At 41.3% G+C, this 13,926-nt stretch overlaps 1 protein-coding gene across 1 annotated transcript in view; it reads right to left on the bottom strand.

The window, feature by feature from the left end:
* Nucleotides 1-96: 96 nt before the first annotated feature.
* Nucleotides 97-13,926, bottom strand: part of LOC116361836 (protein ANKUB1-like) — a 28,009-nt gene continuing 14,179 nt past the window's right edge. Inside the window, exon 4 of the mRNA XM_031816131.1 lies at nucleotides 97-710. Within this exon, the coding sequence (XP_031671991.1) occupies nucleotides 630-710 (81 nt within the window). The 3' untranslated portion in view covers nucleotides 97-629. The remainder of the gene's footprint in view (nucleotides 711-13,926) is intronic.

Genomic DNA, 13,926 nt, shown 5'->3' with positions numbered 1-13,926 from the left:
TTACTTTATTTTTATTTGATTTGATGTCATATTGTAAACGTATGTATCTGTTTTGCTGAAAATATGATTTTGAAAACAATGAATGTCTACAAGTGCTTCATAAAACAGTTATATTTATTTTTGTATTTTCAAAAGACAGCAAATAGCCAATCAAGTATCAACATAAGTGAAATGAAAGACAGATTTCATTTTCAGTGAATAATTGTCTTGTCCAGTGAGCAACTCAATGACAGCGATTCAATGACATCATTAGATCACCTCCAAGAAGCATCTTCAACGTTCACCTGACAACCCATTGGATAAGACACAAACACTAACCAAGCGTTTCTTTCCTGTCAAGAAGGTTGAGATCAGAATATAAGGTCCATAAACAAACTGAAAATGGCATACTGAAGATGGAGTCAAAAGGAACTCAGCCTTTCACCCTTTTCATAGCAATGGAATATGTGACACGGTTCGTTATAGTTCATGTTTTCTACAAAAAATTATAAAGGCAGATTCGATTATCCAGTTAAAAAGGTTTTTTTTTTATCGACAGAACTACCGTCCTTGGGTGTTCCTGAGCTCACAGTTAAAGGTTAAACATGTTATTGTGAGTTCTGGAGGCAGCAGATGCTGTTGGTGGTCGATCAAGGGCACTTCCTGTCTTCGCACTGCTTCCCGCCCTCTTCAAACTCATGTTTTGAGATCCACATTTGCTGGAAAGTTCCCTAGAGTAAGACAACATGATGCTTATCAGTACAAATCCAAAACAATACAACCACCATCATTGATGATGTGCATTAGGTCAAAGTAATAGGTTATTATCAAACTATTTCAAAACAGGCCAACACACAAATCCCAAAACAAATAGACAAATCATAGTGTGCAAGTGACCAGAAGCGAGGCTGCTGAGCTGCTTAGTGGAGGCTGCTGCCTCTCTGTGGTGAGAGCAATAACACACTGAACATGATGGACAAGGATGCTCCATATAGCCATCCATCACTGTCCAGGCACAGCCTGGGTGTATGTAAAACAATATGACCAGATATGGTTTGATATCTCTTCTGAAACTCTGGTGGGTTTATTGAGTTCAGGGTTGTGTAATGGTTGCTTCCATGTCAGTCCTCAAAGATGAAATTGCATAGAATCGAATGAATCACATCCAATGATTTCCCGCTTTGGACATTGTTTTGAAAATGATTCTCCATAGCTGCCATACCTTTGTGATGTCATAAAGTGTTACAGAATTCCCCTTCGATTAAAACTATGGAGTTCATTGGCCTCAACTTCATTGGCTGTCCTTCAGAAAGTAGATAATACTTGTGTTTTCAAACAATTAATAAAAATACTAGCAACAAAGCAAACTAAATAGATTTAATCAATTAATATGATATTGCCAGATGGAAGAAAAGAACAAGGTAGGCCTAAACTGTAATAAGATATATCTTATAGACTGCTTCAGTGCATTTGGAAAGTATTCAGACCCCTTGACTTTTTACACATTTCATTTTTTACATTACAGCCTTATTCTAAAATGGATTACATACAACATTTTCCTCATCAATTTACACACAATATCCTATAATGACTAAGCAAAAACAGTTTTTTAGAAATCTTTGCAATTTAAAATGGAAAAAAACAGATACCTTATTTACATAAGTATTCAAACCCTTTGCTATGAGACTCGAAATTGAGCTCCGGTGCATCCTGTTTCCCTTGATCATCCTTGAGATGTTTCTACAACATGATTGGAGTCCCCCTGTATGAACCTGATAGTCACCTTGACAGAGCTCCAGTTCCTCTGTAGAGATGGGAGAACCTTCCAGAAGGACAACCATCTCTGCAGCACTCCACCAATCATACCTTTATGGTAGAGTGGCCAGACGGAAGCCACTCCTCAGTAAAAGGCACCTAAAGGACTCAGACATGAGAAACAAGATTCTCTGGTCTGATGAAACCAAAATGTAACTCTTTGGCCTGAATGCCAAGCGTCACGTCTAGAGGAAACCTGGCACCATCCCTACGGTGAAGCCTGGTGATGGTGCATCATGCTGTGGGGATGTTTTTCAGCAGCAGGGACTGGGAGACTTGAGAATCTGGGGTATGACTTAAAGATTGTTGTACACCAGCGGAACCCATCCAACTTGAAGGAGCTGGAGCAGTTTTGCCTTGAAGAATGGACAAGTCCCAGTGTCTAGATGTGCCAAGCTTATAGAGACGTACCCCAAGAGACTTGCAGCTGTAATTGCTGCAAAATGTGGCTCTACAAAGTATTGACTTTGGGAGGTGAATAGTTATTCACGCTCAAATTTTCTGGTTTTTTTTGTGTCTTATTTCATGTTTGTTTCACAATAAAAAATATTTTGCATCTTCAAAGTGGTGTTGTGTAAATCAAATTATACAAACCGCCCAAAAATCTATTTTAATTCCAGGTTATAAGGCAACAAAATAGGAAAAATGCTAAAGGGGGTGAATACTTTCGCAAGCCACTGTAAATGGTTCAGTTCACATAAACAGTCATTATTTTCAGTTTGAGAGATCATCCCGGGGATGAGATTAAGAGAGATGGAAATTGAGATTAAGAGAGAGAGACTAATAAGAGAGAACTTGTTATGGGGCAGGTCAGGCGTCATTCATGGAGTCATTTGTAGGGTCAAGTCCCCAGCCGATCTATTTGAACCCATCATTATTTGTGGCCATGTATTAACTACTAAGTGAGTCTTTGACATGAAGACAGTGGTTAGATTCTGCCATGGGGACCTGCTCTGATGTTGTTTCCATTCTCTCCTGGTTATGACCATAGAGCCTTGTCCCAGTCTCTAGACCTGCCTGTCTGTGTGGTGGATGACCACCTGACCTCTGAAGCTGTCAATGAGATGGTAAGTTGACCTTGTCATTTCATATTACAACATTAATCCAATAAAATGTTATAGTGATGCTATCATTGGCAATGTTGACGTACCACAACCATCTCTGTTGTGTTTCAGTTGTTTAAATTTGTCCAACGTTGCCAATGCTCCTCCACTCTCTAACGGTTCATAAGTTCTTTCAGTATGATATTTGTTGTATATGTTAAGTTTGACTCTGTTGGTGCCATTATTTGAGACTCATGTTTATTTCTACCAGAAGCAAAGCAGCACTGTGGAAACCACAGAAGAAGAGAGCCTCAACAGTGTGAAAAATCTGGAGTCTTTTTCACTGATGATCAACTTCCTGCAGAACCTAACTGAGGAGTATGTTCTATTTTCTTTGGTACAGTACTACTATCAAACCTGTAAAGGATTGTATGAAAGCAGATTCATCAACTACATTTCCATTGCGGAAAAAGTTACATCACACCACAATGTTGTCAAAACAATTGCTACAAAGCATGTGTAAAATACTGTCTAATCTGATGACTCTACTGACCGACATTTCTGACAATATTAATACTATTAATATGAATAATTCATATGAATAATTTTCAGGCAATGGAGTAGGATTCGTAATGGCATTTCTGACCCGGTAAGATCTGAAAGCTTATTTAGAATACAATGATCACTGAATGTTTAGCCTTGTTCATAAGCTTTTGAAAGACGCACTATGCAACATTTTAAAACACTTCTTCTGTTTCTGGAATACAGCTGACAAAACAACAGCTTGCTGGCTTGTGTCTGAGGATTGTCCAGTTTTTATCGGACAAGCTGATGCAGATCATCATCCCAGGTCTTTACGAACTACTGGGCATCCAAGATGCTGCCTCCTCTCCATTGTCACAGAGATCTCTCACAGCGTCACTCACCAGTCTGTTAGACGATAAGGTTAACACCAAGTCCCGCGTGAGATTTACTGAGGCTGGTGTACCTAAGAGGCCAGGCAGTCGAAAGTCTTACAATAGCTTTCGCATCCCGACTCCCTACCCTTCCTCCAACTGTATGGATCAGGAAGAGGAAGAAGAGCAGGAATCACAACAACTTAAGTTCAAGGAGATTTACCTGACTAAGGAGATGGGCAGTCTGGGCAGTAGAAGCTACTGTCCAAAACCATTGCCCAAGCCAGCCATGAGGTATGTCTGTAACCATTCTTCAATACTGCCTTTTATTTATGATTGTCCTTAAACAGTATTTGATGTTTATAGCAATTTCACTTTTTTTTTAGAGGATAGATATGGCCATTTACAGTTGAATTCGGAGTTTACATACACCTTAGCCAAGTACATTTAAACTCAGTTTTTCAGAATTCCTGACATTTTAATCCTAGTAAAAATTCCCTGTTTTAGGTCAGATAGGCTCACCACTTTATTTTAACAATGTGAAATGTCAGAATAATAGAATAAGAAAGAATAATTTATTTCAGCTTTTATTTCTTTCTTCACATTTCCAGTGGGTCAGAAGTTTACATACACTCAAATAGTATTTGGTAGCATTGCCTTTAAATTGTTTAACTTGGGTCAAATGTTTTGGGTAGCCTTCCACAAGCTTCCCACAATAAGTTGGGAGAATTTTGGCCCATTCCTCCTGACAGAGCTGGTATGACCGAGTCAGGTTTGTAGGCCTCCTTGCTCGCACAAGCTTTTTCAGTTCTGCCCACAAATGTTCTATAGGATTGAGGTCAGGGCTTTGTGATGGCCACTCCAATACCTTGACTTTGTTGTTCTTAAGTCATTTTGCCACAACTTTGGAAGTATGCTTGGGGTCATGTCCATTTGGAAGACCCATTTGCGACCAAGCTTTAACTTCCTGACTGAAGTCTTGAGATGTTGCTTCAATATATGCACATAATTTTCCATCCTCATGATGCTATCTATTTTGTGGAGTGCACTAGACCCTCCTGCAGCAAAGCACCCCCACAACATGATTCTGCTACCCCCGTGCTTCACGGTTGGGATGGTGTTCTTTGGCTTGCAAGCCTCACCCTTTTTCCTCCAAACATAATGATGGTCATTATGCCCAAACAGTTCTATTTTTGTTTCATCAGACCAGAGGACATTTCTCCAAAAAGTACGATCTTTGTCCCCATGTGCAGTTGCAAACCGTAGTCTGGGTTTTTTATGGCGGCTTCCGGAGCAGTGCCTTCTTCCCTGCTGAGCGGCCTTTCAGGTTATGTCGATATAGGACTCGTTTTACTGTGGATATAGATACTTTTGTACCTGTTTCCTCCAGCATCTTCACACGGTCCTTTGCTGTTGTTCTGGGATTGATTTGCACTTTTCGCACCCAAGTACGTTCATCTCTAGGAGACAGAACGCGTCTCCTTCCTGAGTGGTATGACGGCGGCGTGGTCCCATGGTGTTTATACTTGCGTACTATTGTTTGTACAGATGAACGTGGTACCTTCAGCCGTTTGGAAATTGCTCCCAAGGATGAACCAATTTTTTTCTGAGGTCTTGGCTGATTTCTTTTGATTTTCTCATGATGTCAAGCGAAGAGGCACTGAGTTTGAAGGTTGGCCTTGAAATACATCCACAGACTCAGATGATGTCAATTAGCCTAACATAAGCTTCTAAAGCCATGACATCCTTTTCTGGAATGTTCCAAGCTGTTTAAAGGCACAGTCAACTTAATGCATGTAAACCTCTGACCCACTGGAATTGAGATACAGTGAATTATAAGTTAACTAATCTGTCTGTAAACAATTGTTGGAAAAATGACTTGTGTCATGCACAAAGTAGATGTCCTAACCGACTTGCCAAAACTAGAGTTTGTTAACAAGGAATTTGTGGAGTGGTTGAAAAACGACTTTTAATGACTCCAACCTAAGTGTATGTAAACTTCCGACTTCAACTGTACAAGCCAGTTTCAATACAAATTACTTATACAAAAAAGTACTCTAATTTATCATATTATTTGACTTTAAAACAGAATAATAGTAATAGTCTTTTTTTTCTTCTCCAAACCGGCAGAAGCTTTTCTCTTTTCTCTTTCTGTAATGAAAAGAACTATAGAAGTTGAATAAATTATTATTTTTTATTATTAGATGTGGTTGACACACCTCCACCACACTAAGGTGTTTTCCCAGAGCAAAAGCAACGAGTCCCTCACTATTTTCAACGGTGCAGATGTGTTTGACACACCTCCACCAGAGCGACGTTCCTCACAGCCTTACATATTATTTGTTTGACTGTGATGATTTCTGTTTTTTTTTCAAGAACCTCTCTGTCTGATGTGCAGAAGAAGACAACCAACTCTGACTCGCTACAAGTCCTCTTAGGTGTCTCAGAGGACACCCTCGTCACCTGTGTGCAGGACAGCCTGCAAGGTTCTCTCTCCAAACTTGCATGCATGTCCAATTCTCCATCTGGAAGTGCAGGCTCTCCGAAGATGACCCCTGCTGTAATGGCAGAAGTGATTAAAGATGTCAAGTCGGCCGTATCAGTGGTCGTTAAGAGTGCCTCCGCTAGCCAAACCTCTCAAGTGACACCGGTAAGGGGAGACTCGCAGACCAAGGTGACTGAGAGCATGGTGAGAGTGCTGGCTGCTAAACTTGAAAAAGTTGACCAAGAGAGCAAGAGTCTAACAGGGCAAGTCATGACCATGATCTCTGACACAATGGTGGCTTTTGTTGACGAGAACGAACAGAATTTGCTGAAAGATCTGAAGGACAAGATCACGTTTTTGGCATCGCATGTTGGCTTCATTGATGATCTTAATGCCCTGATAAGGAAATACGAGAGCAGCTACAATATTGGTGAATCTGGTTCCTCCTGCACGCTTACATCTAAGAGCATCCAAAAACTCTCCAGCCGGGAATTTCAAACATCAGCAATACAAGCAGTGAGTGGAGTTCTTGCCAAAAAAGTCAGTAGTTTGAGCTTTCCTAGTTCAGTCGTTCAGTCTGAGTTAACAGGTGCTGTATCAGGTCAAACATTGTCTGGAATTGTAAAGACAGAGTCAATTCACCCAGTGGGCTCAGCAGCGTCAGTAGTTGTTAAGACTTTCGTATCAGATATAAAGTCCTTGGCTGAATCTGAAGAGAGTCCCCAACAGAAGAGTGCCTGGTCTGCTGCTGTTCACATTTACCACAGCATCCAAAACAACTTGAAAGATTATTTCGACAAGCTTCAGAGATTTGCCCTAAAGAGCATTTCCACATCTGATGACAACATCACAAATGCTGAGTTTAAGGAGACAGTTCCACTTCCTTGCTTAGACATGAAATATAGGCCCAGTAAGAGTGAGCCTCAGTTGCCAGAGTCCACTGGTGAAGTTACTTTACAAAGAGGCCTAAGTGAGTGCTCAAAACTTCTTTGGGCACAAACTGAGTCAGAAGAAAGCAAGCTCCTTCTGACAACTTGCACCAAAGAAGTCATCTCAGAGCTTCTGGTCTTGTACAACACTGAGATGTCAAAGGAGGACCCCCTGTACACTGTTGGAGAAAAAGGATCAGACTTCTCTATTGAGAGACAACAATTTGTAGAGGGCGTTCTGGCTCAGCTTGGGGATATCTCCCATTCCAGGGCCTCATCACCAATAGTATATGAGTTCCCCTGTCAAATTGAGGACAGCAGAAGTAAGGCCACAGCTTCTTTGACCAGTCATTCAAGACAGACACCACTCAAGCAGTGAGTGAGTTCCTAGTTAAAAAGTCCACCAGTAGCTTAACTAGTGCACAGCCTGCTTATTCTGTAGCATCCAGGTCTTGTTCCGTTCAAAACCAGAGAACCTTGTCAAAGGATTCTGCTGCCTTTGGCATCATTGACACATTTGTGGAAGACCTTCAGAGCTCAGCGCAACCTGCAGAAGTAGAGGAGAGAGAACCTGACCTCCAGGAAAATGCACAAAAGCTACAGAGCAGGATCTGGTCTGCTACCACTAGTTTATATAAAAATATTAAGAAGACATTAAAGGGCTTCACCATTCACCGGCGGAGGTCAGATGTGCAGAGAAGAATGTCTAGCCATACACCCACAGAGGACTCTGGACATCTTGTGACTAAGGAGTACCTTGGTTTGGCAAGCCAGAACTTGACGCAAGCTAGTAAGAGTGTGCCTCACTTGCCCAGTTTGAACCAGGAAGTGACTCTACACATGGGTGTCAGCGAGAGTTCAAAACTTCTCTGGACTGAAACAGACGAGGGTCTAATGAACAATAGTACCAAACAGGTCATTTCAACAATCTTGACCTCATGCGAGGATCAGACATCAAATGCACCTTGCTTCTCCACAGTAGGAAAGAAAATATCTGATATGTCCCTTGAGGTCAACATATTGGTAGGTGGTGTTCTGTCTCAGCTGAAGGACATCTCCTTGTCAAGGTCCCCAACACCATGTGAAGACATGTTTGAACGTCTCCAAGGTTCTACTGAGCGAACCTCTCCAGTAAGTCTAGATTGCAGCACGGCTGCCTCCAAAGGCATTGCATCTTCCCACAGTCTTTCAACAAAGAGCCTCCAAAAACTTTCTAGTCATGAGTTCCAAACCAAAGCTGAGAAAGGAGTGAGTGAGGTCCTCTCTAGATCATTTAACATTGTGGAGGAAGGTACAACAGATAAGTACCTCCAGTCTGTATCTACATCCACCACATCTACTGATATTATACAAACCATAGTGAAAGATCTGCAGGAGCTCACCCAGACCACCCAATCATCTGACATGGTATCTGGAACCTCCCTGCTCACCACTGGACAGGTTTCTGAGAAAAGAATCTGGTCTGTTGCTCGTAACATCTACTACAGTCTGCAAAGTAAGATTACGGAGTTTCTCAGAAAAGATCTTCAAATGTCAGACACAACACTTGGTTCAATCCAAATATTTACATATCAAAGTAGTCCTGCTTCACAAAGAGCAAGTCTCTGCCATCTTGAGGTCAACCAGAGCAGTTTTACACCTGGTGGAAACGATGCCTGTGTGCACATTCCGCACAAATTACTACCTAAAACCACTAAGCTTTCAGGATCCATGCTGGAGGATATTGGCACGATCCGTTGTAGGAGTGCTGACAGCCAAAATACAAGAAATACCTCTTCTTCACGCTCCTCCATCTCTCTAACACCTACTTCAAAATCAAAGCAGTCAGAATGGGACATCACCTTGCCCGGTACTCCCATCCCCACTGAATTATCTGCTCAGAGTGACTTTCCCATTGTAAGAAACATAATCATTCAGGACTTGTTTCACACAGAGAACTTATTTCCCCCATCCTTTGTGGACAAAGTCAGGCAAGCTGCTGGGGTGGTAGTGGACGAAATGGTGGAAAGTGTTGAGAACACACAGGAAGATGGACAGGGTGCTTCTCATCCTGACAACCTCCGATCTGCTGTTAGGAAATTGAGAAAAATCATTTCCACTGGGACCATCCACATTTTCAGTCATGAATTTGTGGATAAAGTGATAGCCCTTCAGGACAGCCACAGCACTCCACAGGTCTTAACATTGGCAGCAGTCAGAAGTGCTTCAGACTCCATTCTGTCAAGGATGAAATGGGGAACGGAACAATGTGCCATATCCAGGAAGCTCTCCTCCCAGCTTCTCCAGATATTTGCTGAAGAGACAGTGAAGGGCTTCCTAAAACAGTGGTTAGATGAGAATGAAAATATAAACATTGATGTTTCAGTCCAGAATGAACCAAGCACCTCTACTTGCATGGTCTTTCCTATCCAGCTCAATCAGAGCAAGCCAGAGGATAGTGACACAATGAATCAGCTCACGAAGGTCATGGTCAACAAAATGATGGATGCCTTATCAGTTGGCTCAAGTCATCAAATGATCACCAAAGCCAATGCCAAATGTTCTTTTGAGTCCGGTACCAGCATGGCCACCAGTGACATTGTAGAAGGGATGTTGGATTTGGTAAGGGATAGCACCAGCAGTACTGGAGAGCAGATCCCCATCTTCAAGTCCAAGAAAAGCAAGAAAACCATGTTCAGCAAGATATGCTTTAACATAAAGGTATAGTACAAGTACAGATTTTTCATGAATAACACTGCTTTTGAATGTATGAGATATTATTTGTTTATATAATTCAGTATTTTAGCATTGTGTTGCCTTTTTCCAGTTGATATACTGTACTTTAAGATATTTAACAGTTTGTTTTAATGTGCCTTTTCCCACCAAACAGGGTTCTAAGAAAGTTAGAAAGGACCACTGTCCTCAAAAGTCTATGGAGTACCAGCCTCAGAACACTTCCCCTACTGTGTACTTTACAGGTAAGCCCTGCTGCTGCTCATTCAAGACTAAGATATTATTACTTTAGCGTTCAACTAATTAATTTGGAAAGACATTGCACTCTGCTCTGAATTGTTACCCATGACATACTGGATGGTCTTTCTTTGCAGAGTCGAGGACAAATTCTCATGGCTCCTTTGCTCCAGAGGGAAATGACATCGCATATTCCTTCCCACCTGAAGAGAAGAGTCGCAAACCCTCCCTTTTCACCAGAATGTATAGAGCCATCACTAGAAGCTTCTCCAACCCAAGATAATTTTCCTCATTAAATGAGATTGCATTCATTTGTTGTCATATGTTGACTGTTTTGCTAGCACAGACTGTAATATGTTCTGCAAATCATCCACATGCATTGAGGAGTATACCACCTCAGTCACAGGCTACATCAATAAGTGGATTGACAACGTCGTGCCCACAGTGACCGTATGTACATATCCCGGACAGAAGCCATGGATTACAGGCAACATCCACACCGCGCTAAAGGCTAGAGCTGCTTCTTTCAATGAGCGGGACACTAATCCAGACACTTATATGAAATCCTGCTATGCCCTCAGACTAACCATCAAATAGGCAAAGTGGTTGGTTAGGTCAGGGTGTGACTAGGGTGGGCAATCTAGGTGATCTATTTCTTTGTTTGGACTGGTATGGTTCCCAATCAGAGACAGCTATCTATCGTTGTCTCTGATTGGGGATCATACTTATGAACATTATGTTTGTTTATATATATATATTTTTTTGGTGTTCATCTAATAAAGTAAGATGTACACTTAACACGCTGCACCTTGGCCTCCTCATTCCAACGACGAGCGTAACACAAAGCGTAAATACAGGACTAAGATTGAATCCTACTACACCGGTTCTGATGCTCGTTGGATGTGGCAAGGCTTGCAAACTATTACGGACAACAAAGGGAAACCCAGCCTCAAGCTGCCCAGTGACACAAGTCTGCCAGACGGGCTAGGTGCCTTTTATGCTCGCTTCAAGGCAAGCAACACTGAGGCATGCATGAGAGCATCAGCTGTTCGGTACAACTGTGATAACACTCTCCGTAGCCAATGAGAGCAAAACCTTTAAAAAGGTCAACATTCACAAGGGGTCAGATGGATTACCAGGACGTGTGCTCCGAGCATGCGCGGACCAACTGGCAAGTGTCTTCACTGACATTTTCAACCTCTGTAATACCTACATGTTTCAAACAGACCACCATAGTCCCTGTGCCCAAGAAAGTGAAGGTAACCTGCCTAAATTACTATTACCCCATAGCCTTTGAAAGGCTGGTCAAGGCTCACATCAACACCATCATCCCAGAAACCCTATATATCCACTTCAATTTGCATACCGCCCCAACAGCTTCACAGATGATGCAATATCAATCGTGATCTATACTGCCCTTTTACACCTGGTCAAAAGGAACACCTATGTGAGAATGCTGTTCATTGACTACAGCTCAGCATTCAACACCACAGTGCCCACAAAGCTCATCACTAAGCTAAGGACCCTGGAACTGAACACCTCCCTCTGCAACTGGATCCTGGACTTCCTGAAGGGCCTCCCCCAGGTGGTAAAGATAGGCAACAGCACATCTGCCACACTGATCCTCAACATGGGGGCCCCTCAGGGGTGCGTGCATAGTCCCCTCCTGCATGGCCAGCATGACTCCAACACCATCATTCAGTTTGCTGACGACACAACAGGGGTGGGCCTGATCACCGACAATGATGAGACAGCCTATAGGAAGGAGGTCAGAGACCTGGCAGTGTGGTGCCAGAACAACAACCTCTCCCTCAACATGAGCAAAACAAAGGAGATGATCGTGGACTACAGGAAAAGGAGGGCAGAACACTCCCCCATTCACATCAACAGGGCTGTATTGGAGCGGATTGAGAATTAAGTTCCTTGGTGTCCACATCATATTCTCCCTGCTGCCATTTAGATTGGAGCTTGTGACTGTATCTAAATTAATTTACCCCCTGTTTTTTTGCATAAATATGTCTGTAATCAGCATTTATTTGATGTTGGTAGACTAGCATTTGTATGTCTTTCTCTGTATCATGATGCCTTGACATTGGTTATTAATATTAAAGTGATGTACAGACTGAGTTTGTACTCTATTTTTAAGCCACACAAATCTAAATATCCTTGAACATAACTTAATTTTCAAGTTGAAAGAGTGCGCCAAGAATAAATTGTGGGTGAATAAATATTCCGTTTTTAATCAAACTTTTGTAATGCTGTAAACCCTTTCCATCAATTGTCACTCCAGGTATTCTGAACATTGTCTTTTCTATTATGAATGGGATATTTTTCATACCAGTTTGACTGCTCAGACAAGTGTAATAAACTATCATTACGAACGTGAACGTTGACTAACAAAAGTTGAAGTTATACACCTTCAATACTTGTTACCTACATTAAGCCAAGATGGATCTTGAACTTCGATACCATTACATGAAGGGTCAATGGTGAAAACCCTGCAAGCCAGTGATATAGAGACATTAGAAAAGGTTTGTTTTCAGTGGTGCAAAGTACTTAAGTAAAAATGATTTAAATCGTTTTGAGGGTATCTGTACCTTAACTATTTATATTTTTGACAACTTCAGTACATTCATAAAGGACAAAAATGTACTTTTGACTCCATCCACTTTCCCTGATACACAAAAGTACATTTTGAATGCTTTGTATGACAGGAAAATGGTCCAATTCACACACTTATCAAGAGAACCTCTGATCTGGAAGACTCAATAAACACAAATGCTTAGTTTATAAATTATGTCTTAAGTGTTGGAGTGTGCCCCTGGCTATTGTTACATTCAAAAAAAGCAATACAATGGTGATGTCTGCTTTGCTTAATTTTTTTAATTATTTTTACTTTTGATACTTGAGAATATTTCAAACCAAATACTACCCAAGTAGTATTTTACTGGGCAACTTTCACATTTACTTGAGTCATACTGTTTGCAACTGACTGATTGAGGACTTTTTCCACCACTGTTTGTTTGGACATTTATTTTTTATCAAATGTATTTGACAGGGACAATCTACTGTATTTCTGTAAATGTGCCAGATTTAGCCAGCTGGCTTTGTGATGTAACAAAGGTAGCTGATGATGTAATGAAAACAGACAGTTAAATATGTTTGTGTAGAACTGTTGCACATTTGCTCTGGAAATGAGGACCAAACCTACTCGTCAAAAGGAGTGAATTGCACCTCCAATTGAAGTCAATAATAAGGTATGGAATCATGCCAATACAGTCATTATTTATATAGCTCTGTAGCTTGCAGTATTTTGAAGGAGATAAGCAAGGGAAAATGATGCTTTGGTTAATATTTCTCACGTGAAAGGAAACATGACCATGCTAACTGAAACATGGATACATGAATATTGGTCAAATGTACCTACATCTTCTGAAGCTGTGTTGGGCCTACTTGATAATTTAAAAAAAGTCACATAGACGATGTCCATAAATTAGACAACAATACTGAACAGTTGTAGCCCGTTGGTAGTGGTAGGCTTCTGGCTGTGATCTCTGACCACTGTAACAGTGGATAGTGGCATTTACCCGCGGTGTATAGGCTTGTTTACTAGGCTATCTAGTGCATTGGGGTGGGCTATGTGCAGCATGGGCATACAGGAAACCACTCTAGCCGCTTAACTCACCTTGGCCACGAGCTCTATAGTTTACAGCTATTGCATCACCTACAAAGCATCAACTGAATGTTGAATGTCAGGTATTTTAATTGTCTGTATTGTCTACTTGTTAAATGTTTGTAAAGTCTTCATTTGTAATTGTTTGTAATGTCTT

Source organism: Oncorhynchus kisutch, unplaced genomic scaffold, assembly GCF_002021735.2.
Source record: "Oncorhynchus kisutch isolate 150728-3 unplaced genomic scaffold, Okis_V2 scaffold748, whole genome shotgun sequence".
NCBI classification, from domain to species: domain Eukaryota; kingdom Metazoa; phylum Chordata; class Actinopteri; order Salmoniformes; family Salmonidae; genus Oncorhynchus; species Oncorhynchus kisutch.
The sequence above is the reverse complement of the archived record's forward strand: the minus strand, read 5'-3'. Positions and strand labels throughout refer to the sequence as shown.